The sequence below is a fragment of the Cyprinus carpio genome, chromosome A7 (genome assembly GCF_018340385.1).
Source record: "Cyprinus carpio isolate SPL01 chromosome A7, ASM1834038v1, whole genome shotgun sequence".
In the NCBI taxonomy this organism is placed as follows: domain Eukaryota; kingdom Metazoa; phylum Chordata; class Actinopteri; order Cypriniformes; family Cyprinidae; genus Cyprinus; species Cyprinus carpio.
The window spans coordinates 37,524,042-37,550,632 of NC_056578.1; the positions used below are offsets into that span (position 1 = coordinate 37,524,042).

Sequence of the window (26,591 nt, forward strand, 5' to 3'; positions counted from 1 at the left end):
ATTGTGCGATCAGCACCTCAAGAGCACTCATACACGTATTAACGGACTCACGTGTGCTTACTGTATGACTCCTGTATTCCACTACAATTGTCTTTACCTTGATTGCAGTCTTCATCCATCAAAACTTTACTAGCGAGACCGGTTATCCAGTCGAGAAAACGTAGTTTGCGTCTCATCTGGCCATACAACGGTGGGATGTTGACAATCCGTTCAGTCTGTACTTCACACAGCGCAACGTGTGAGGGCTCTGTTCTCTCTGCAATCTCTGATGTAATCAGCCTGGTTTCCTTTATATTAGTGCTGTTTTGGACGGATTGTTTGAATGCATTCGATTCATGGATCATTGGACTGAAAACTTTCCCGGAGTTTAGTGGCTTAAAATGATCTGATCGCAAGCAGAGAAGAAAAAATTGGGTTAAAGGGTTAGAATATAAATTGTGTTTCAGTAATTTTACGTTAATTGTGTTATATTATTTTAACACGTTAAGGATTGTAAAATTAATTGCATGCATTAACGCATTAACATTGACAGCACTAATAAGTACCTTAAAGGTTCATATTAGTACCTTTTGAAAGCGTATTGCGCTTGTGACAGCTTTCTGAAAGTGTGTAGACTAAAGTCTGCTATACTTCTTCACTTTCTTCTCTGGTTTGTGGACAGTCCACATGATGTAATTTTCATTAGCAGCACATTTTTTAATGCATACCATTTACGCACAGCTATATTTCTCTGTCTACATGGACACCAGCGCAAGTGCAAGTGATCTGAGTGAAAAGAGGTTCTCTAGATGTATACGCACCAAACGCATCTTTTCATGCTCATGGACAATGAAGTATGCGTTGAAAGCCTTGATCACTTAATTTTGCTCAAGACAGAGCTGAATGCAGAAAATGAAGCATACTTGGGTCTTCAGTGGTTAATTTGCTAGGGTGTTCACTGTGGTTGCTAGGCGGTCCATCACTTGCCCAAGTCAAAGAGCCCTTAGGCAAGTCTCTATGATATTTTGATCCTTAGTTCTGCCTATAGTCCTACATTCAATCTAAGTCTAGAAGATTTTATACGATTTTAGAAAATAGCCAAATTTTAATTATTTGGGTTAGTGGTTTGTTCATATCTGAGCAATAATAATAGTGAATCCTGTCTTGGCAAACATCACTAATAAATGGACATGACATGTGGTAGGAGAAGCTTGTTTCTTGTTCCATTCTCCCATGAATGGGCTTTCTGAGTGTGGTAAGTGTGCGATGCAGTAATGTATGTGATTGTGTGTGTGTGAGTGAGGTCTTGCCTTCTCAGCAGGTGGCAAATGGCACAGAGGACCTGTCCGAATGGCCAACCCCAGACATGTGCACACACACATTCATTAGGTCACGGGGCAAAATGCATAATCTTGAACTCTAAGCTTGTTCAAGCCAAAGGGTGGGTTAGAGGCCAGTGTTTTGACCCTAAAAAGGCCAGGCTACCACTAAGTGCATGACAAATTTGGTCGACTTAAAGGTGCTGAGACCACTTTATTTGGTTCTCCAAAGAACCATTCAGTGAAAGGTACTTAATATTTTGTTAGTGTGAAGAACATTTTATAAATCCTAAGAACTTACAATTCTTACAGACTTTTTGTGTAATTGATGTAAAAAGTTCTTCATGAAACAATAATGCCAGTAAAGAAACGTTTATCTTATGATCCTTCTCTCTACAGTGAGGGGCCATGTAATGAGGAAACGGAAGCTCCCTGAAATAGGCAGCTGGCTTGCATGAGTGAGATGTTTATAAAAAGTCTTTATATATAGATTTAAGAAGCTAGATTAAGGTTAGGTGCTTTCTCTTGTAAGATTTTGCCCTTTTGTCCTGATGCAAGTTATAGTTTAGATATCTTGTCACATTTACTGATTTCACTTGAAGCAGAATAGTTACAAGAAAATTTTGTAATTTGAATGCACAATTATTTTCAGTTGTGAATGAACTTGGAAATTAGTGGTTGAAGTTAGTCACATCCTGAAAATTGTTTTGCCTGAGAAACTTTTGCATGAACTTCCTTTTTTGTGCCTCAGTTTGTGCACTTGAATCTAGTTCTGTGTCACCTGCTCAACTTCCAAGGCACAAATCTCGCTTTTTGTCTCCTGTCTATGTGGGTTCCCCTCTTAGCAAGCAGTGTTCCTTGAATGCTGTTGTTCTTGGGAGTAAAAGGCTTCCTGCCTGCCTCCCTTTGCCCCGCGCTGGCCCTTCCCCCAGCCGAGCCAGGGACCCTTGGAGTGAATGCCTCCATATTGTTGGTTTACTCTATTGTGATGCTAATGGAGGCCAGAGACCCTCGAGTCATCTATCACGCGTGACAGGGAAGCAGGGGCATTGTGTCTTGTACTGCACACGGAAGAAGGGCTGCTGTCTCCACAGGTCTCACCAGGAGAATATCAAACCCTAAGAATTCATGCTTTTGTGAATAGATTGTCCATAGTGACTGTGGAAGTACTACTCAATAATTGCACTACCCCTAATTACGAGCAACTAAACATGTTCATCTTTATAAAAATGTACTCCCCAAAAAAACATATATGCTCATATGCAATTCATAACATTCAACATTAACAGTTTGTCTTTTGGTATTTTAACTAGCAATAGATTTGATAACATTTCTCAGTTAGTTTGCATTTTTTGACCAGTTGATGAAAAAAAGTGGCTGATGAAAGTCATTTGTTCAGAAGACGAACAAGATTTGAAAGTTTGAAATCTCATAGCAACAAATTTTAAGAATGATCAAACTTCTTATTTTAGTTCCTTTCTGCTGTGACAACTGACAGATTCAGTTTGTGGCCTATTGAGGATTAATGCTAGATTTGGATGGGTTGAAGTGAGCCTTTATGTCAGAAATCTCTCACTGCTTACTGGCTGTATGGCCACGATCCAGCATCCACTGACATCATAGTTGACCAACCGGCCAGATGTGAGTGCGGTCAGGCCTGCGTTAAACAAATGTGGTACAACAGGAAATGAATCCTTTAAAAAGCTATGAGAAAAAAAAAGTGATGTGTTTTTAGCAATCAAAGAACATAACCAAAGCCATTAAAAGGATTTAATATGCTATAACTATAAATGAGGACAATGTTTATGGCATGGGGTTTGAGCCGAGCTGCAGGATTTTGCTTTGATTAAATCATCTTTGCTATGACATGCTGGCAGGAAGGATGATGGGGCTTTATTTGCTTCACCCCCTCGGTGTGGAATCAATGGCAATTTTATGCTGTCTTTTTAAATGATATAACACACTCCTGCTGTACAGGCTCTTTGGCTCCTGTGGAGTGTTATCTGTGAGGGGCTGGGACGATGCTAATGGAAGGGCTGGTGTTAATGGTTTCATCACAGTTAGACCTGTAAGGAGGAGGACACTGCCAAAAGTTGCTAGAAAAAAACAACTCATACCAGCTTAAGGTGGTCAAGCTCATTTTTGGGGCTTGAAATCCTGTTTAGATGCTGGTTAGTATCTCTAATCAAGCTTGATCAATATAATCTAACAGGTTGAAAACAGGTTCATCAAATCATTGTCCAGTTAATTACCATATTGACCAGACTGAAATTTCTTTAGGACTGGGAGGATCCTTTAAGGGCCTTTCGCACCACTTTAGTTCCAGAACTAAATGTACAGTACTAAAGTACTGAGACGATTTTGCGCAAACTATTTCCCAGTACTATTTAAAGTGTGTATTAGTAAATGACATAAGCCAGTCGACAGGGACGTCATTTGTGCACGGCGTTCAACAACGGAAACTAAGAAGAACAACTTTAACAACAGGAGGACGGAGGACGATGTGATCGGAGCTGTGTTTTTGTTGTGTCTTGCAGGTTTCACAATAATGGACATGGAATGTCAACATATATGTAAAGCGATTGAAAGAACGGAAAGGAGAACTAAGAATCTCCAACGACAACTGGCAGGGCTACGTTTGCTTCAAGTGCCTGCACTTCAGCGTCTGACCATCTATCGCTGTTCATCATACAGTACTTGCGAAATAAGTTGACACAATGTTTACAGTATGTTTACATGGTGTTTTAAATCATGGCGGGTGAGGGCTTTTCTAACGCGTCTGGCCAATCAATGTATACTTACGTCACGGGTAGTACCAGTTGTGCTGGTTAGACCCTGCTGTAGGAGCTAATCTGGTTCTCGAAAAAGGCAGTCCAGTACTAAAACCGTACCCAATTCCGGTGGTGCGAAAATGCCGAAAATTTGGTAGTTCCACAATTAGTTCTGGTACTATGAAAAGGTTCCCGCTGTGCAAAAGGCCTTAATGAGAGGACTGAAGATGATGGTTTCATTCTAGCTAGACCTGTAAGGAGGAGGACATGTTTTGCTAGAAAAAATAGCTCATGGTAGCTTAAGGTGGTCAGGCTTATTTTAGGGGCTTGATAGCTGGTTTGTTGCTACTCCAAGGTGTTATACCAACTCAAACCAGCTTGATCAAGGTTTTCACCAGGTCTAAAACTGGTCCACCAAATGATAGTCCAGTTCATCATCCATCTTGACCAGACTGAATCTGCTGTAGGGTTGATTGGGTGATAATGTAAAGACTGCCATTGATGGTTTTATCCCATTTAAACTGCGAGGAGGAGAAAAAGGGAGCTGCCATGTGTTGCATTACCCTGTTAAAGAAATCGGGTCATATCAGTACAAACCTCTGCGCACACCTTGGCAAAATAATTGCCATTGGCGAGTAAATATTTTAGTTTACTCGCCAGACTGATATACTATTTTACACACACACACACACACACACACACACACACACACACACACACACACACACACACACACACACACACACACACACACACACACACACATATAATTCCAAATCAGCTTACCTTTGTAAAATGGCACAGCTTCTTAAATATCTATTAGAACGCCTATAACAGGAGAAACTGGCATATCTTCTGCTTGTTCTTAAAACCTGAATAATTCTATATGAACTCCGTTATTTTGACAGAAAAATACAGCAAAGAATATTGTTTACATGTTGCGTGTCGATACAGTGTCGTATGTAAGACTCGCTGTCTCTTTTTGCTTGTGTGAGAAACAGCGCTATCAGCAAAGAGTCGCGCGCTTTCACACTAGAGTTTTCGGTACATTAAATACAGGTTCACTGTGCATCCATTGAGATGAACTGAAATAGTACAGATCGCTTGATGGAAAGCGAAACTCTCAAGTGCTCAGAGTGTTCAGCGAGGGAAAATATATCTATGCTAAACTTAATTAGCCCACACATACTGGCGAGTAAAATCTAAGAATTTGTTAGCCAATGGCTAACGATAGACATTATTTAGTCGCATATGCGAGTGATTTACTCGCAACGTAGAAGGTTGCAGTACAAGATGGTCAAGCAGGTTTTTGGAACATAGTAGCTGATGTATTGCTGTTCCAATGTGGTCTACCAGCCTTATTCAGATTGACCAGGGTGGTCTACCAGGTTGAAATCAGGTCCACCAAATGATAGTCCAGTTAATCAGTAATCTTGACCTGCTTGAACCTACCGTAGGGCTCAGAGGATGCTAATGTAAGGCTTGATGATGATTACGACTACTTCAAACACTAGTCGGCGCTGTCGGACACAATCGACTACTCAAGCATGCGTTAACCATAATGCATGCACAGAGTTTGCAAGTATGACGTGAATTTTAGAATTACAATATTGCAGGTAGCTGTAACTTTCTATGACTTTATCTACGATCCATGTAAAATTAAAATAAATAATGTAATGATTAGAGGTGTGCCCGAAGCCGAATACCTTATTTGGAAAGGCACGGATAATGGCTTCAAAAACGAATAATGGACAAGGAATAATTCTGCCTGAATATTCGGCTGAAGCTGGCACAATCTGTTGTTTGCTAGATAACAGTTGAGCCAGGTGATCAGCGCAATATTATACACAGGACTCTAAAGTCACACAATAGAGTGTGAAGTGAATGAATGTAAACTTTATGAACGAAAAGAGCGCAAATCAAACACCGCATTGCTGTTGCCTCTCCGTACATCTCTCAGAAATCAGAGCTTGGCAAGAGTAATATCACCTATAAAATAATACATCATACACGTTCTATTATTTGTATATATTTAAAAGGCAATGATTTAAACCTTAGGTTATGATATGAAATTAATAAATGTAATAAGCACAGCGCGCTCACCAATGAAACAGCCGCGTTGAGAAAATATATTGAGTCTTGGCATATTAATGGTGATTAGTAATTTGAAAGTCCACTGCTGCTAGGGTGTTTTGGCAACTCTGAGAAACAGCTATAAAACACAGAGAAAATGCTTGCTGTGCGGAGCCTTTTGAGAGCAGCCCAGTTGAGGCAATGAAACCTCATCCTAATTAAAAAGTGTGATGCAGCATTGTGAGGTGAGAGTTAATGTGTGGTAAAGTGGGCCACTGCGGGGGGTCGTAGGGGGAGTAGAGGCCAATGCAGCAGCTGTGTAAACCTCCTCAGTTCAAGGAGGCTAGGCAGCAACCAAGGAATGGACGGATGTAAGAAGAGGGTGAACTCTTGTTCCAGGACTGTTAATTGCTCTCCGGCTTAACCAACCTCCAGCTACAGTCACGCTTTGGCTCCAGACTGCGAAATTATCAAAGACACACCCTATTCAACGGCCATAGTCTGTCAGTGCATATCTGTGAAGTCTGAGCAGGGGAGGATGAGTTACTGTCTAAATGAAGGTGTGAGTGCTGACAGCTCTCAGTAGGGATCGGGGAGGGAATCCGCTCCTCTTTCCTCTGAGGGAGTTGGTGCAAAGGGCGGAGATGCATTCCTAATTGAATGAAGAGTCAGGTGGGGGACAACCCTTGAAAGAGGGGTGCCGGCAGGCCCCACTGCATGGCTTCTGCTGTTTTAGGAGCTATTGATATGGACTCTGGTGTCTTTGAAATTAAGGGAAGCCTTTTCCTACTCAAGAGAACATATTTCTTCTTTGCCCGGTGCTCTGCTTTTTAAGCAGGCCATAAATACCTAATCCTTTCCCTGCTGTTTTGACTGACAACTGGAGAACTCTTGCTAGAGTTCACATCCTCTCCAATTCCCACCCACTGCTCTGCCGTCCTTCTCATGTACACCATATTTCTGAATGAATATATTCGCCATGAATATCCACCACAAACGAGATTTTAAAATGGAATTGGTGTATTCCTATGGACCTGTTCACACAAAGCGAAAAATGCCAGATTCCTTTTTTTACTTCATTATTTTATTATTATTATTATTATTCATTAATATTCTTATTGACATGACTCATTAATGCAATATATAACAAAAAAAACACAGTTTGATTTTTTGGATATTTGAAATGTGTGCAGCCCTACTCGATATGAGTTTCGGTAACCAGAACTATTAATATTTTAATTTAGAATCTGAATATGAATTTTTGTATACGATTGATCCAGATTCAGGGCTTCACAGTCCCGCTACATACAGGGCACCTGGTCACACTCTTTTAGAATTAAACAGGAACAATTATTACTTTAAAAAGTATTTTCTCTTATTACTGTCATTGGGGGGGCAGCTTCTTTCCTGGGGTTTCAGGACCTCCAGTGTGTCCTTACCCTCTTTTTTGACTTTGCCAACCTTGTTTTGCACGGGAAACACAGGAAAGAAAGCATGCTGGCCAAGTCCTGCTGAGCAGGGGTTTTTTCAAGGCGGTGAAAAGAATGAATTATTCAGCAGTAAGCATGCTTACAGCTGGCCGTTTGTGAGCTTTGATCTAGGAATCAGGCTTCTGCATGAATGCCCTTATTGTCATGTTTTGTGTACACAGTGTGTGAATTATTGAAAGTGGCAAGGCATTGGCTTCATCTGGGAGAGATTACAGTGTTGGCATGCTGGGGAGGTGGGCTGGAGCTAAAAATCCCCAGATGCTATTTATTTGTCCTGGAGGTCACATGATCTCCCGCCGTTGTTATAGCCTTATCAGAATGCCCTACGTGAAGAAAGAGAGCTGCCCCTCCATTCAGCCCACACATGCATCAAGCACGCATATTGGAATCGTATGCTCATTAGCCTCAGGCTGTGTTGGGGAGCACTACCAATTGTTAGTACAGGGTCTTCATAGAGGGAGTTTGTACTGTACTGTTTCATATAGACATCTCAATATTGCCACATGTGTATGTGTTTGTGGGTATTTCCAGAATTTGTTCTTCAAAGGATTCAGTGCTCAGTTGGGGCTTTTCAGAGTTATGTGGACACTTTGACACTGCTGATGACCACAAAGTTAAAGGCATTGAATGAAAATTCACCCTATCTGTTTTCTAAATGCATGCTATAGATCTTATTAAGGATGCAGGTCTTCTCCAATCATTTAGCTAATCCACTTGAACTTGCAAACTCATGCTTATCTTCCTACACTTTTGAGTGCAACACCCACATACCCAAATCCAGTTAACAACTGATGAATATAACCAAATATTTTATTTTTGGATGATGTTACACTTGGATGCAGATAACAATAGAAGAAAAAAATCTGTTGTAACATTATATCACGACTTAAAAGTCTGTAATACTTATTTTGAATACTTTGTAATTACTAAATAATTACTTCACAACCATATAGGGAATAGTTTTATACAAATTGTGTTCAGCACTGATTTTGTGGGTGTGTTTGCATCATTACCTCATTTGCATAATTCGTTTGAGAGCTAAAACATATGGTACATGAAAAATGGAAAATGACTGGAAAATGACTGGTACGTAAGAGATAGGAAGTGAGCGAGAAAGAGATTCCCTTTCACACGACAGGTGTGCCTAATAGCAGAAGCTCAGGAGATTACCCATCCCACCTGAACACAGCGAGCCCAGTGCACAGCAGGTTGATGATGGGCCTTTGCCATCTCAGTGTGTGCCCATTTCACAAACAACAGACCTCAGCCCAGCCACTGCCATGGCCAGTCACACCACTCCTCACCCAGAACACATCTGCTGCCGTTCTTCCCCCCTTTTTTTTCTTTTATCGACAAATCTACCTTTACTTTTAATGTGTGATTTGTTAGGTGTTTATATGGGAATTTAAATATCAAGTCTTGCTGAGTTCAGGTAATTTCTTTTTAAATAAACAGTACTTGTCAAAGATTTGTAATTTTTAAAAGTTTTTAATGAGGTCTATGCTCACAAAGGTTGCATTTATGTGGGTGTAGGGAAAAGCAGAAACCCCCTAAAGCAGATTTGATTTATTTATATAATATCAGGTTTTAATAAAAGGTTTTCAAAATACACAAAAAACAGTGATATTGAAAAATACAATAAAACTTTTTTGGAAAAAAAATTCAAGATTCTTTGAGGAATAGAAAGTTCAAAAGAACAGCATTTATTTGAAATAGAATATTTTGTAGCATTATATATGTTTTTACTCTAACTTTTGGTAAATTTTAATGCATATTTGCCACCCCTGCCCCAAACATTTGAATGCTAGTATATCATGATTTCTGCAACAATATGAAGCAGCACAACTGTTTTCACCTTTGATAATAATAAGAAATGTTTCTTAAGCAGCAAGTCAGCATATTAGAATGATTTCTGAAGAATCATGTGACACAGAAGACTGTAGTAATGATGCTGAAAATTAAACTTTGCATCACAGAAATAAATCACATTTTAAAATATATTACAATAGAAAACAATTTATTTTAAATTGTAATACTATTTCACAATATTAGTGTCTTTACTGTATTCTGAGCACATAAATGCACCCTTATGGCAAATATGACATCTTTCTCTCTTTTGACCAACAAAATCAATCTCTCAGTATTTTTCATATACATACATATGTACACAAACTGACATGTGTTTCTATCTCATGTGTTTCTATTTAGTATTCTTTTTACTTTATGCAAATTATATTTTGCAGTAAATACGGTTTAATGTTGTTCCAATGTAAATTAGGTGGACACGTGGTAAATTGTAGCTAAATCATTTTTGCGGCTGCTGTTTAAAAAGCTAGTTTGAAAAAAATAAAAAAAATAACAAGAGCTCTATGGCAACCGTTGGGTACAGCTGGACACATAATTAGAGTGGCTCCTTACCTGTAATTTGCGTAATAGTTTTGGGGTGGCGGTATGTTATTAACATATGAAAAGGCTAAGCAGGGGTCATTGTGCCTAGCATCAGTAATTAGAGCAGTGCCGAGGGCGCAAGAATGTGTAGAGCTGCCATCAATTGGAGACCACTACAAAACCATGCTTTAATTATTATTTAGTGAGAACAGTAGTGTGTTAAATGAATAGGTATGTTTCCTATGCCATTACGTGCTGTAACCATATAAAAGACTGGATCTGTTTCTTTTCATAGCGTGAGGCTTTGGAAAAATTGGGATTCAATTAGATTTAATTGAAAGGCTGTAGAGTTGTCGGGCTATTTTAATGGTAATAGCACGCACGGCCAAGTTTTCATTTAAATTAGGCGTGTTTGTTGATTCAATGGGGTTAAGATTGCTACATGTTGCTAACATGGTGGGAACAACTGAGGCTATAGAAATTTTGGCTCATGCATACAAACTCAAGGCCATGCATTCCTGCTTTGATTAGGTTATTTAAATTTAAAGTATTACATTTCCAAAGTTTTTACATTAACACATCTCATCTATTGTCTTTCCGTAGGTCGGAATGAGCTGATTGCCAGATACATTAAACTCAGAACTGGGAAGACAAGGACACGGAAACAGGTAAGAGAATCCTTGTTCTTGCATGCATGCCACTAAACGGGAAGGCCAGTACTGGCGAATGCACCTGCTATCTGAGCTTTTGCAGGAAGAAATCTTACAGCTCACACAATGACCAGCAGAAATAAAGAGATACTTCCACTTAGGGGTGGGCGATAGACAGTTAGACAGTGTTCTTAAAATTCGTTTTTTTATCATGTTCTTTACATACTTCATATATTTTTACAGAAAAAAAAAAAAATATTATATATTTTTTTCAGTCATCTAAATTGCAATTTTTTAAATACATTTTCTGCTCAGAATCACTTTTTTGAATTCAAAGAAAAACCTATTCAGAAAAACCTAACAGATGTGTTGGAAATAGAATAAATTAACAAGTGGGGCATTTGAGACAACCTTCATCTTCCATCTTTTACTGTGCATTTAGGCGGCTGAAGTGATTGGAAAACCAATTCTCTTGACTAATTTCTAATGTGTTATTGTTTATTGGTATATCGCCCACCCCAGCTCATACACACACATAAACATAGGTTAGTACAATGCACGCACGCACGCACGCACGCACACACTTAATGTGATAAAAATGGACATGCTATAAAGAAATCATTGATGCACACACACACACACACACACACACACACACATACTTTTAAAAACACACACACACACACACACACACACACACACACACACACATAGCCACTCATGCAGGAGCATGGAGCTTTGCAGCATGTTCAGGCTGGGTGCAAAAACGCTAATGCGGTTGTAGAAGAGACAGACCCTGAACGCTGGGCTCAGTCGGCAGATGTTTCATTCAGCTGTATGAGAACACGCCGCTGAACAGTTATGGCCAAGACACTCACTCACACATTAGCAAACACAAAGCATCACTATTTTAAAAGCCTTATTATTAAAAAATAAATAAATAAATAAATTCAAATCGACATGTTTTCACATAAATGACCTGTTCAGAACTGAAATGTCTGTTTAAATCCATGAATCTGTTTTTTTTTTTTTTTTATTTGATTGTAATGTAATTTGTAATGTTGATCTGTATGTGCTGGTGAAGCTCTAACACTTCAGTGGGCTGTGCTTAGATGGCTCTGTCTCAAAGCTTTTATCAGCTAGATTTACTACAGCAGACAGGGAATGTAATACAATACATGTTCTTTTGTTTTAAATTAGATATATGAATATTCCGGGTTATATAGTATCCAGGCCACTTTCTGATCCCTCAAAAAAAACAAGAAGGGAGTTAAGAGTGAATCCCCTTAAGTGATTTAACAGCACAATATCTAAATGATCACGCTAATTTAAGTGTGTTGAATAGCAGAATTAAACTTTACATGTTAGAATAAGATTTTGATACTCACTGTCTAAAATAATAAATTCTGATTGGTCAGTTACTGCATTCAACAAACAAATATTGGTAACACTGTACAATAAGGTTTCACTAACAATGAAATAGTGTTAATTTCATTATTTAGTAATACATCATTAAAATCAAAATTGTACCTGTTGATAATTTTAATGGACCATGCATGAACTAACAATGTACTAAAAAAGTACTTAATATTAGTGTTAATGTCAGTATTTACTAATACACTATTAAAATCAAAAGTTGAAATCTTATTGGACCTGAGCTAACATAAACTACACAATAACATTTTTATTGTTATTAAATAATGCTAGCAAAGATTAATAAACACTGTAACACATGCATTGCTTATTATTAGTTAAAGTTGATGTTAACTAATGGATCCATACTGTGAAGTAGTCATATATTTTTGAATAATGACCATTGTCTAGGATTATATAAATGACCATTCATATTCGCTACAACTAGTTAGTGTTAGTGCAGAAACTTTTCTCCATTTGAATTCAGAACTTCCAATTAAAAATTGCAAAGTGCAGTAAACACTTTATGAAATTTGATACACAAAGGCCTGGATTTTACTTAATAGGTTTTGTAATTGGCAGCACGCCACAGATTCTGTTGACAGTGTGTAAATTGTGTTTAACCCAGAACCTATCTATTATAGAAAAAACTGACATGTATCTATGTGTATGATATTATAAAAGATTGACACCTGTTAAACTCGCAGCAAAGTGAAAAGTCCAGAAATCGACCCAAACGCTGAAACATCACAACAATCCCATTGTAAATTCATTTGGCTGAGCCTTAACCATTGAAGTGATTGTTGTAATTAATTTGGAAAGGTTAAAGGGCCACTTGTGCTGCTGAGATATGTGTAAATGTGACTTTGCCAGGCTGGAGAGTCGAGAGTGGCGAGCCTCCGGAGACCACCGACCTCATTAACACACGGCGTAGAGCACGAGGCCCGCTCAACAGCCACTTGTGCGTGATTGGCCTGATTAAGACGAGGAACAGCAGAGCCTCGCTACAACATCACACAACCTTCCACCTCACATGACTATTAATGCACCATTAGTACATAATTCACAAACAGAACTCTGACTTGGTGGAATATGCAGAGCGGCGGTTAAAGGGCCCCGGGGCCCGCGCAGCCCCTCTCGCTCTCCTCCCTGAAGAATACTAGACGTGGCCATTCTCATTCAGTACACAGAAGATCACATCTGCGCTCTCTTAATGTGCTTAAGAAGCCTGCATTCTCCTTAATCAGCTCACTTAAGAGAGGAGTTGAGCGGGCCGGTGCGCTGGGCGGCCGTCGGCTTGGCTACGCTTTCCTTTTTACGAAGGCCCTCCTCAAATGTTATGCTTGTTAAAAATGTCTGTAATTCTTTATTGCTTTTTCTTTTTGCTTTTCTTGTTTCGTTTTGAAAAACGGAGGTGTCTAGTCACATACAGGTCTTAGCAAGAAAGAAAGTTCGAGAAATCCAAGCTGCCATCAAGGTACGTCTGGCTCTGCCCAGTTGCAGGGGGGCTTTTCATCGCCATGGTTACAGGCTGTTCCTTTGTTTTCCTCCCCTCCCCTACCCCGCAGGTGTCTAGTCACATTCAGGTTCTTGCCAGAAGGAAATCTCGTGAATTTCATTCCAAGCTAAAGGTATGCGCTTTTCTGCTTTTGGGCTTGTGGTTGCCATGCGTCTCACTTCCTGTTTCCTGTGAATGCCTTGTTGCTCTAATTCCTGTAACCTAGATCCCTCGCATGCGACGGCCTGTTTAGCATACATAATTCAGTGCCTCTACTCCGTCCCCAATGTGCATCCTCTTTTACGCTTGTCAGTGAATGTCTGTTTTCCTGACTGTTTTGGCCTCTGTCTCTCATTGACCACTAAGTGCGTGTGCTCTGAGTCTAACGCTATAGGTCCCATGGCGGCTTCTAGTTAAATATAGCAGGAGTGCAGGAACTGTCGGCACATGCCGCAAACCTGAAAAGCAGCATATGCTTTGGAAATTAATATGGATGTGAAATTCAATCGCTCTGGAGAGCAAAGGCATCTATTAAGTTTGTTCCATAATGCAGCACAGTTTTGCTGCTCACCGAATTGGAACTGAGGTTTTATAAATCCCAGTTTTCTTTCCCTGTAATTTCGGGGACAGTATTTTTAGAAGTTCACAAACTAAATCTGTAGGTTCCATCTTTGTGGTGTACAGAAATATTCTATAAAATGTGTTTAATTATAATTTAATTTATAAAAGTTAATAAATTAATAAATGGACTTTATTAATAAATAAGCATTTGTTACATAATAAAAGTTCCACATACATTCTGATACAGGCAAAAAAAAAAAAAAAAAAAAACAAACAAACAAAAAAAACCCTCATCTATACAATTTTTGTTTTTATAAATAGTACAGATAAATTAAATAAAGTATACTGCTCAGTTATAAATCCATTTTTAAATATGTTTTAACATTTGTAGTGGTGGTGTTTTAGTATTATTGAGCAACCATTATAATTTTTACTAATATTTTGAATTAGTTTTTATTTGTGTATTTCTTTTTCTTTTTTCTTTTTTTTTTAGTAAAAGTTTTAATATTTTTGTTGTGTTTTCTTGTCATTTATTTAATAGTTTGTGTCATGTCTCTCTCTATATTTGTATTAATGTTTCAATTTTAGTTAGTTTATATGTTATATATATATATATATATATATATATTTCAAGTAGCAGCTATTTTTTTTTAGTTTTAATTTTAATTTAATTTCTTTTTAGTAAATTTAAGTTTTATTTAAGTATAATCTTTGCAATTAATTTTGATTCCAATTATAGTAAAACTTTAATATGAAAGGTGAAGTCTAATTTCTATGCCACTGTCTTCACCAAATTAATTGTGAGATCTGACTTATGCATGCAATAAAATAACTGCAGAATTGTAAAATTATTAGTTTTCCTAAATAGTCCCTTTGTCTGCCATTGGTTAGGCAAACAAATATGCATGCGCCCAAACCGACACTGTTGGTTCATTCAGTGTTACTATGTCAGGATCTCAAAAAAATTAATAAATACATAAATAAAAACCGGTGTATGTTTTGATAGTGACAGACACAGTGTTTATACCCTAGGTAAATCAACCTTTGAGAGTTGCCTCTGCAAATGCAACTATCATGAGACCATAAAAAAGTCCTTTTAAGATGTGTGATATAAAAATGTGAAAACCATTATATGACGAAACAAAGCCTCAGAAGCACAATGCACTTTGCTGGTTACATGAATGCATTTCTGTGTGTCGTGTTTGCATGTGTGTGTCGTGTGGAGTGTTGTCTCGTGCTGGCAGTATGCTTTAGCTGGTGAGAGTGGCTTAGAGCCGGAGGTCAGAGTTCAGCGGGATTCTGGTCACTGCTTAAACAACACAAGCGGCCACATGACTACAAGAAGAGCACAGTCTAGAGTAAAACCAGCGCTGCTTTGCCTTTATCTCTCCTGGAGTTTAATGAGGTCATCTGTTCTTCCCAAACGCTCTGCACAAGAAGTCTGGACCAAAGAGGCCCATTAGGGCCGTCGCTCAGATGCTTTTTGTGGCGTTCCCCTCTCTTCTCGCTCTTTCTCTTGGCTTTTTTTTTCAATAACCCACTGGCCATCAAACGCTTTCCTCATGCTGCATTAATGAAACTATTGAAATCACCCCCCCCCCATTTCTCTCCCACCATTTCCAATCGTCACCCCACTGTGTGATTCAGTCATATAAACACCAAAGTGTGCTGCATATAATCACCTTACATCAAATGCATCTCATCCACAAAGGCTGTGGCTTACAAAAAAGGGGCCTTTTGTGGAAGGGATAATCTGATAATAAATTGACCTGTCATTTAAGATACATCTGCAAGGGTCGTTTCCTAATGTCTGTGTTTACTGAAAAGACCTCGAGGTTGGTCTGACTTCTCTGTCTCCTTCTGTTTCTTTCTCTTTCTTTTTGTGAGGTGATGACTAACTCCTTTTGACCAGCACACTTTTCCACAGTTCCCAGTTTACTCAGATAGATTAATGACTCCCCCATTTGTGTGCGTGTGTAAGTGTGTGTGTGTGCCTAGTGGAGCATCTGTGTGCATTTCCGCCATGAATGGCTGGTCTTTCAGGGACACTGGCGGCTGCCTGAGTAAAAACAGCCAGCTTTTGTATGGGTCTCTGTCTATTCTCATCTAAAGCAAATTAGAAATCAGGAACGGGGAAGAATTTGAGCTCCCTCCTGCCATTTGCAGCGTAGCATTATAGTAAACCTGCCCAGTGTGCTCTTATCTGAGACATGTTGACTGAAATGACTGTCATTATGGTGCCACTCTTTGAGCTGGTCTGTAATGAAACCCTAGCCACAGTGATCTCAAACTGCCATATTATCAGCTATAAATCTTCCCCTAAAGATGCTTTCTGCAGTTCATCTGCTTGACCAGCGCTCACACCGAGTCCTTAATCTTGGTTTTACTATTAGCATGTGCGGTGTGACTTCAGAGAGCTTAGCATATCATGGGAAGTATGTGATTAAAATCATAGAGAAAAAAAAACTTTTTCATTATTGAATTCACAATTTAGTCATATTCAAAATTTGCAATATTTAGGAAGTCCTTGAAAGCAGTGTTATCTAAAACCAACATTTCAGTCACTGTGTTATATCACTGCTGAAAAGACCAGCATGGAACAATATTTCAATTTTAGTTTATGCTGGATAGGACTAGTACTGGTGAGCACCCTGTTCACTCGCTGATACTACAATGCATTGTTGAAGAAATAAAAGACAGGGTTAGCGATTTTGGAGAGGTTAGCAATAGCAAGCTAGCTTTGAAAGCATAAGATTCCACCCTCCCTGCATAATCACTCTCCAAAGCCACGCCTCCTCCAAAACACATGAACACACACAGGTAGACCAGAGGCTAACCAGTGACATGATCAGAGACAGCGTTGTTGGAGGGTTGAATTCAGTGCTGTCAGATCACCTCATGTCTTATTCACTGGTGAGAAAATACTACAGTACAAAGCTCATAATATTACAATAATAACGCCTTCCATTCTTGCTCAGTCAGCAATAGCATAATGAATCGTGCATGGAGGTGTGCAAATACAAATGTTGACAGGCAGGTAGGACAGCCCTCTGTCTGTGGGAAATGATTGGATGAACATTTTATGTTCCTACACCTTCCGCAAATGATATCAATACATATAAATACATTTAGACCAATTAACTTAGTGATTGCTATCGAATGTGAAGAGACTTTCAACCAGCATAACCAAAACATTTTTTGAACCAAATTACCTACCCTGCCTTTAACTAACTAGTTGTGACTGTTTCCTGAAACTGTATAATATATTGGTCGCCTTCTGCTAATTCAACGATTCGTAATTAATGTATATAGTTCTTTCATTTAAAAAAAGAAAGCTTGTTCATCTTTTAACATACTGTATGTAAATGGCTTTACTTGATTTATTCAGCAGCTTTCTCCAGAATGTAATTTCTCCAAAATGCTGCTGTAACGAACATGGCATCTGAGGACTACTTCACTATTTATCCCTGTAGTTTTGCTTTATTTGATGTTTGATTCATTGCGGGTTCCCTCTTGTGTTGTACTCATGGGTTCCCTTATGCATTTCTACACATATGCACTCTTTAAAAATGGTGCTGATTGTTGATGTGCTAAAATATATTGTTTGAAATGTGTACATATTTTTTTATTTAAAATTAAATGAACTGTGTAGAATGTGCTGCATGTTAGCATCTTAATGTGCTTAAGAGAATTATCTAAATCTGCATCATACTAACAAGAAACATTGCTTCAAACCACATGTCGAGAGCTGTAGTTCCAACATGTTTGCAAAAGTTTGTTGGAACTATGGTTTCAGGACATGCTTGCCATAGTTGGCTTATGATGCTTTTGAGAAACACATCAACTTGAGACTTTTGAATAAAATGACACTAAAACTTTGTTTTCTTACTGAATTAAAAAATAATAATAATAATTTTGCATATGGAGACAGCCAAAAAGCCTTTTTTTTTTTTTTTACATATAATTAATATGTTTAATAGTCATCAATATATGACTGTTAAATAAATGTTAAGAGAACTTAATATAAAATAAATAAAATCACTATTGTAGCTGTGCACCAAGTCAAAATTAGAAATGTGACATCCGTCAACTGAATTGTGACGCACTACATCACGCACTCGCAGTGTAGATGGCAGCATTGATTTTAATAGACACAATCTTGTTTTGGCGTGTCGTGACGTCACACGCAGCTGGTGTGAACATGGTGTTAGCTTGTGAAGATTTTCCAGTCTTTCTGGTGGAATCTATCTGACTAAGTTAAATTAGTTAAAAAGCCTGGTGCTACACCAGCATCCAAAACACAACATATGCTGTTCTTTTCAGCAGGAATAAATCTGTAAATCAGATCTATAAATGTGTGGACTTGACCCAAATCTCATTCATTCATTCATGTAGATTGTTTGAATTAAACTTGCCAAAAAGTGCAAATTGAACACTGACAATGAAACCTTGTTTGTTTGCGTTTAGGTGACAAGCATGGTAAGTACCAGTTCTCAGTGCTCTTGACTGTGCATCGACGTGTTGCCGTCGCAGTATAGCAGCTGCTAAACACCTGCTTGAGCTCTGAGCCTCTCTGCCTCTCTCTAAGCCATACGTTAGCCACTACTCCCAGCATGTTTATCCTCAACCTGTGCCCGCTTTTCAATGCTGTTCACTGGCTGTTTCACGTGTTTAGAGGCAGGACTTCCATCCTGTTATGGTCGTGCACGCTATACAGTTTGCATGTGGAATGTTTGCCTTTGTAATGTTTAGGCTTACACACTTTAGCTCGATTAATTAAATTACCAGTTTTAGAAACCCATTAATGCATGGGCATTCCTTGTGTTATTAAAAGTCTATACTGAGAGATCATCTTTAGCCTTTCTTGTGAAAATAACAAGGAGGTTGTGTAAAGGAGAAAGTGATGTCTTACAGGCCCTTTTCTTTGATGCATTCATCTGTACTGTTTCGGCTCGGTTTGATGACCTTGATAGGAGCTTTTAGAATAGAACATTACACACAGCAGAAAAGAAAAGTTAGTATTACTTAACCCTTGTTCCCGACAGACACAATGCATTTTATTAGACATGTAGGAGCTGTGGGATAATATATAACATCAATGTCACTTCTCATTGGATTAAGTTCTCTTTCAGCTTTGCGCTCGATATTAAACAGCATCATCTCCCGTACTCTGTGCTGGAGGCTTTCGTTCTTTTCAGTCTTTTCCTCTTTAATGCTAGCACATTCCTCTTAAGATCAATGACTTTATAGCTCTTAAAAATCTTTTAACATGCTTTCTGTCTGTGGATTTTTGTGTGTGAGGGTGTGGGCTCAGGCTGCTTTATTGTCTTGTGTTCTGTATTCACTGCAGGGGGTGATGGTCTGTATCACGGTTCTGTATTCAGTTTCAATTCGGTTTTTCCACCATGTTTGTGATGACTATTAATGAAAGCCACTAATCAGTGTCATTATTGCAACCAGTTTACACAATTAACCTAACAATTTAAGTGAAAAGTTTAAATAAATGTAGCTTTTACTCCAGCTGTTGAGGAGATAATGTTCACTACCATTCAGAAGTTTTTTTTTTTTTTTAATCAACAATATGGTTTAATTAAAATAATTGAATTATTGTTTGTGCGGAGTCTATTCCGTTTAATTTATCCATTGCACATGATTCTTTTTTTTTTTTTTTACACATAAGTAATGTTGTCTAGGGACTTGTTTGCATTATTTTATTTATTTGTAAGGCTGCTTTATGTTTGATTTATGTTGAAGTGTTTAATGGCTTTTAATGGTGAGACTTTTTTTGTAATCAGGCTCTCAAAAATTATATAAAAATTTGGATTAAAATTTATCGGCCAGCATATTGACTTTCATATATAAAGGATTATCGGTTATCGGTATTGGCCAGAATTTTCATTTCGGTGTATCTCTAATTAGTATCTCTAACTCGAATAAGTAAATGTCTTTTATGTGAAATATCGCATTCAGATCTGTACTAAATAAAATAACATGCATTTTTTATTTATTTTTTATTTTGGTAAAATAATTAACATTTTGCAGATACTGCAAAGTGTATGTAAAATTTTGACACAACTGTATTTACCATCACTTGAGATCAAAATTGCTGAATAAAAGTATTATTTTTTTTTTTTAATTTATTTATTTATCTATCTATTTTTAATTATTTTTTTAATTTATAATTTTTTTGTATTTTTTTAATCTTTCCCCCAAATTTTGAATGGTAGTGTACTGTATCACCATTTCTAAAAAGCAGCTAAATCTGTTTTCACCATTAATTGTAAGGTGTTTATTGATCACCCAATCAGCACATTAGAATGATTCCTGAATGATCATGTGACACTGAAGACTGGAGTAATGGCTGCTAAGAATTCTGCTTTGAAAATGGAAAACAGTTCTTTTAAATTGTAATAATATTTCACTAAATTACTCTGTCTATTCCTAACTTATGACTGGTAGTGTACATTTTTGTTATAATTAGATAATTTATTATAATTTGTTATAAATAGAGTAATCAGAGAACAATTCAAGAGGCATTTACATTAGTGGTGTCAGACTTTTGGTATTGTAAGACATGAGATAAAACCGTGCTACAAACGTGTATATTGAACCGTGTTGTTGCAGAAACCATTTAACTCCTTCCTCACTTTGTTTGTACCCTTTCTGGATTCTAATTTCTTTTGGAAATGTTATTGAAGATCAGAGTGTGAAGGACAAAGCTCTTCAGAGTATGGCCTCCATGTCCTCGGCCCAGATTGTTTCTGCCACTGCCATCCACAACAAGCTGGGTCTTCCGGGCATCCCGCGTCCTGCCTTCCCCGGAGCAGCAGGGGTAAGACCTCCCTCTGGCAACCACCTATCAGTACACTTACTTCAGCCACACGGCTGGCCACCGGGCCGCCTGCATCAGCTCCAATCCCATTACACACCCTCAGAGCCGTGCCCACATTACCTGCCTTCATCAGATAAGCCCACTCAAGATAACTAGACAGCATGGCACATAGTCCACCTCATTTTCAATGGACATGTGATAACTGATGTATCAAGAGTGTACAGATGTGTGTGTGCCTGTGGATAGGCTGTGTTTTGTTGTCTATTTATTTATCTAATTCTCTAGTTTTGGCAGGGCATGATATCCACGGGCCAGCCTGGATCCTCACAAGAGTGAGTATCTCTACTAGAAGATCTGCTCCCAATGGCTTACTAAAGCTTTTCTTCTTATTGCAGTGCTTGAAAAGCACATCAGACATTCTTCTTCTTCTGCTGCTGCACCTTCTGTACCTTCATCACTGTATTCACCTTCTTTTTCAGCACCTTCTTCTGCATCTTCTTCACCATTGCTGTCTTCACTTTTTTTCACCACCACTATCGTCACTTTCTTCCTGATCATCTTCACTTTCTTCTCCTCCTTTTTCCTCTTCGCCACCATTTTTACCTTCTTTTTCTGCACCTCTTCCCATATTGTTCTTCACCTTCTTCTCCACCTTCTTTTTCTTCTTCACCACCATCTTCACCTTCTTCTGCACCTCTTCCTTCTTGTTCTTCACCACCATCATCTTCAAAATCTGCACTTTCTTTTTCACCACTATCTTTACCTTCCTCACTTTCTTCTGCACCTTCTTTTTCTTCACTTTCTCCTTCTTCTGCACCTTTTACTTCTTCATCTTTCCTTCTACTTCTTCTCCACTGTCTTTACCTTCTTTATCATCTTATTCTTTTGCAACGTCGTTTTCTGCAATTAATTTACTGCTTACACTTGCCATAATGTTAGACTCAAACTTGCTCATATTGCTGTCTAATTGTGTTGTCTAATTTAATTTATTATTATTATTTTGTGTTTTTTTATATATATATATATATTTATATATTTTATATATATATTTTATATATATATTTATATTTATATATATATATATACATTTTTATACTTATTTATTAGTATTATTAGGATGAAAAAATTTTTTATCAAAAGACAAATGCACACTACAAAACAAATCCTTTAATTTCACCACTAGTGTGCCGCAAAAAGCCATAGATTATGGCCAACTTATAGTGAATGCATGCTGCCAGTGCTGTATAGTATGAACACTTGTAAAGTAGTACGCTTGTTTGAAATTTAGTCAGCCAGTTGCCAAGTGTGCACACAGCCCTGACTAGCAACAAAGTTGCAATATCCAATGAAATTAAGAGAATGTGAGAGCAGGAGCGGGGAAAGCTATTTCTAATACATTTTTTTTTTACTGAGTATCATGACTTTTATCTGATTCAGCATTTCATTTAAGCAGAACCAAATGTATAGCCTAAAACTTTAATATGGCTCTATTGCTGCCTTGCAAGCACTGGTATTTCCTTCAGGAAATGCAAATCTTCTTTATTCCCCCTGTCTCTGTTTTGTCTGCTTTATTGTCAATCTCTTGATGTCTGTATTTTCCCCGATCCTTCCAGCTTTCTCTCTTTTCCTCAGAGAGATCAGAGACAGAGGAAGCCTTTCCAGAAATAGAGATGGGTTGAATCCAAGTTTGAATACTTTGTGCAGCTTTGTTTCTTCTTTGCTGTATAACCCTCTTAATCTCTTCAGTATGTAGTGCCGCTAAACTCCAGGCTGCTCGTTTTCCTGTTCTTAATTCTCCTTTGTCTATGTTTTAGCATCAAGCCATTTGCTCAGCAAGCGTACCCCATCCAGCCAGCAGTCACAACTACAATCTCAAGTATGTCTGTCATCGTTTGCCACGCTTTCCTGATTATTTCACATTCAGATGTAACATTCTGTTTGTTTAGAAGAGCTAAATATTCAGTTTGTGTATGTGTGTGTAGGTTATGAGCCCCCGACAGTACCGGCGCCCACGATGCCCGCCTGGCAGGGCCGATCTATCGGCACATCTAAACTCAGACTGGTGGAGTTCTCTGCTTTTCTTGAGCACCAGAGAGATCCAGATTCTGTGAGTAGCTTCTTTATGTCACTATGAGTCAAAGTGAAATTAAAACAGAGTCAGTTTACTTCTTAATACACAGTCCTGCTCTTATTGCACATGATTCATCAAGCTTTAGCCTCCTAGACAGAAAACCACTTGAGTGTTTTTAGATAGAAGTTCTCCACAACTGACTGAAAACGCACATTCTAGTATGCAACGTGTACTTTTCACAGTCCAGTCTATTCCCAATGGGGAAAAATAGACGCCCTACATTTTTGGCTCTTTGAATATCTTAGATAAATGTTTTAGTCAGAAATATGATCATACCATAATATGACTGTAATACAATGAAAGAGAGTTGTGAATACCATTTCATGTTGATGTTGAGGACTGTCAAAAAACAATGTCCTGTTTTATTTTCATTTTTACATTTTTAACAAAATTCAGATGTTATCACACTAACAAAAAAGTATTGTTTCTGTATCATATCATATAAAAGTACTCTCTGAAGTATACCTAAAAAAAAACTAATTGTAAAGGAAATAGTTGTGGACCTGTATGTATATATATTTATTTATTTATTTTTTTTCATACATACATATACATACATATATATATATAGCAAACATGAAGTAACAATATATAATGTTGATTAATTATTGTGATTAATTGTAAATAATTAGCATTATTAATCAGCACATGAAGAAATTAATTAATTTACAGTAGTGAATAGATGGATAGTCCTTGTTCAAGTCATTTTGGCAAGGTTTCCTGTTTCTAACTTTTTTTTTTTTGTTGTTGTTGTTTTTCTGTGCAGTATAACAAGCATCTTTTCGTGCACATTGGTCAGACTAATTACTCTTACAATGATGCCTTGCTTGAGTCAGTGGACATTCGTCAGATTTACGACAAATTTCCTGAGAAGAAAGGAGGGCTAAAGGAATTGTTTGGCAAGGGTCCCCAGAATTCATTCTTTCTCATAAAGTTCTGGGTGAGTGAATCTCTGCAAAGAACGAGCATCTGTTTAGTGATTCACAGACCTCCCCCTTGCACCCCCCACCCCAAACATGCACGGGACAATTATCCACAATAGAAGACATCGTAAAACACACAATTAGTCCGAGAAAAACTTTGTATTTCTTTTTTTATTTAGGCTTAAAAAGAAACATGTATGTGTAATGTATGCCTGTGCCAAGGTTTCTACACTAATTAGAGTGAAATTATAACAGTTCATGTTTACCACCCATACAACTGCCTATTTAACGCAAATATTTATCCACCAAGTGATTACATGCATGAATAATTGTGCATTTCCCTAAAGACACTGGGCCACTTTAGTTTTAAAGACAGCCGTCTCTGTTGTATTTGGCACGGCATAGCTGAAGTGTCCATGATCAAAGCTCGCACTTATTCTGTTTAATATCGCAAAACAATTGGATGACCTGGTTGCTCCTCTAATAGCTATTCAAACATTACATGCATTTTGTGAAATGCTAACTAGCGGCAACCAACAAAGTGGGCCTCGTCGTGGTTGGAGCGAGGCTGCTCGAATTCCGTTTGAAGTGACAGGGATCTGAATTTCAAATTAAATTCTGGATCTGCACAATAATGCCTCTCTTGAATATGATGTGAAAATGTAACAGGCTTGTCTTAATGAAAAGAGAGTATGCCAGAAATGAATATTTGAGCTTTCTCCGTAATGAACATCGTGTTAGCTTACTGAAAGAGCAGGGAGCGAGCTGTTCTTTTTTTCCGCTCTTTTTCAGAATTTTTTTTGAGTGGCTTTTTACTCAAAGTTATTTAATCTAGTCTTTCTAACCTTAGACACAGCCTTTTTCTTTAATACTTGAATAGACTAATATGGAGAAATAGCCATAATTGGTAGTTTAGTATAGGAATAATGAATTCTTAAAGGGATAGTTCATCCAAAAATGAACATCTCATGTTCTTCCAAAACTGACCCGTTTCTTCCATGTAACACTAACATATTGCAGAAGGTCCATATCGGTCTTTTCATAATGTGAATGGAAATCAAAAAAGCACCATAAAAGTATTTTAAAAGCTCAATACAAGTTGTGTTCTGTGCTCTATGTCTATTCAAGGAACAAACTGAAAGTGTTAAGCTGTGCATACATTCTCCACTAGATGGCAGTTTTGTATTGAATGTTATATGTTGGTAAATCTATCCATTTATTTTTTCTGCTGTAGATTTCTTTGTAATTGAAGTATTTGACAGTGTAGCTTATTAAATTGAAAAGTAAAGCTTCAGTCTCATTGGTTCATAGGCTGACTTGAACTGCAACATTCAGGATGAAACTGGGGCTTTCTATGGCGTGAGCAGTCAGTACGAGAGCCCGGAGAACATGACCATCACCTGCTCCACAAAGGTTTGCTCGTTTGGCAAACAGGTCGTTGAGAAAGTGGAGGTAAATTTCAAATATCCGCTTCTGAGACTAAATATCCGCTCCAACATCCTAATGGAGCAATAAATGTTCTTCTTCCAATATGAGTTTCCCAGAGGAAAATATAATCGCTCTTTCATTACTTAGGGAGCTTAATGGACTTCTCAGTTCTCAGTCTGTAATTTCGTAGTAGAAAAAAAAAGATACGCATTGTTTTGGGAGAATTTTTATGAGAAATCTCAGGATTTTAATTGAAGACCATGAACTCTTAATCTAAGCACAATTTGAGACATTGAGATTTTGTGATCGGTAATGTGATTGTACAACTTTTAAATTGTTTAGTCGTACAAAAAAGACAAAAAAAAGTCTGCATTACTGGTCACAAGTTTGGAATAATTCATATTTAAATGTTTTTGTAAGACTCATGTCATGTTCATCAAGGCTGCATTTTTTATCTTAAATACAGTAAAAACAGTAATAGTGTGAACTATTATTACAGTTTAAAATAACTGTATTTGTATTTGTTAAATATTATAAAAATAAATAAAATAAAGTATTATAGAAAAAAAATATTATAGTGATGTTAATGCTGATATTACAGTCTTCAGTGTCGCATGATCCTTCAGAGATCATTCTGATATGCTAATTTGGTGCTTGAGAAACATTAATTATTATCAATGTTGAAAAGTGTTGTGCTGCTCAATATTTTTGAGGAAACACTGATACACTAGCACTTAGAAGTTTGGGGTAAGTATAAGAAAGAAAGAAAGAAAGAAAGACTTTCTTTTATTCAGCAAGGACCGGTTAAATTGATCATAAGTGTTAGTAAAGACATTTATAATGTTACAACATTATGTCTGTTTCAAATAAGTTCTGTTCTGTATCAGAATCCTGAAAAACATTGATATCACTGTTTATACAAAAATATTAAGCAGTTTTATTACCTGTTTTCAAAAGTAAGAATAAGAATCATTATTATTAATTGAGCCGCAAATCAGTATATTAGAATAATTTCTGAAGGATCATGTGTCACTGAAGACTGGAGTAATGATGATGAAAATCACAGGAATAAATTACTTCTTAAAAAATAGAAAACAGATATTTTAAATTGTAATTTTTAATATAATATAATGCC

The 26,591-nt window shown here is 37.5% G+C and overlaps 1 protein-coding gene across 8 annotated transcripts in view; it reads left to right on the top strand.

Annotated features, from left to right (window-relative positions):
* LOC109094182 (transcriptional enhancer factor TEF-1) overlaps nucleotides 1–26,591 on the top strand; it is a 69,691-nt gene that overhangs the window by 37,675 nt on the left and 5,425 nt on the right. For 3 of the 8 annotated variants that reach the window (XM_042761046.1, XM_042761044.1, XM_042761045.1), the window contains 10 exons: nucleotides 10,624–10,688; nucleotides 13,498–13,560; nucleotides 13,652–13,714; nucleotides 18,610–18,621; nucleotides 20,840–20,974; nucleotides 21,260–21,306; nucleotides 22,789–22,850; nucleotides 22,957–23,081; nucleotides 23,872–24,045; nucleotides 25,340–25,480. In XM_042761046.1, coding sequence (XP_042616980.1) covers nucleotides 10,624–10,688; nucleotides 13,498–13,560; nucleotides 13,652–13,714; nucleotides 18,610–18,621; nucleotides 20,840–20,974; nucleotides 21,260–21,306; nucleotides 22,789–22,850; nucleotides 22,957–23,081; nucleotides 23,872–24,045; nucleotides 25,340–25,480 — 887 coding nt within the window. The remainder of the gene's footprint in view (nucleotides 1–10,623; nucleotides 10,689–13,497; nucleotides 13,561–13,651; nucleotides 13,715–18,609; nucleotides 18,622–20,839; nucleotides 20,975–21,259; nucleotides 21,307–22,788; nucleotides 22,851–22,956; nucleotides 23,082–23,871; nucleotides 24,046–25,339; nucleotides 25,481–26,591) is intronic. The other 5 variants (XM_042761047.1, XM_042761048.1, XM_042761050.1 and 2 more) reach the window with 5 other exon arrangements.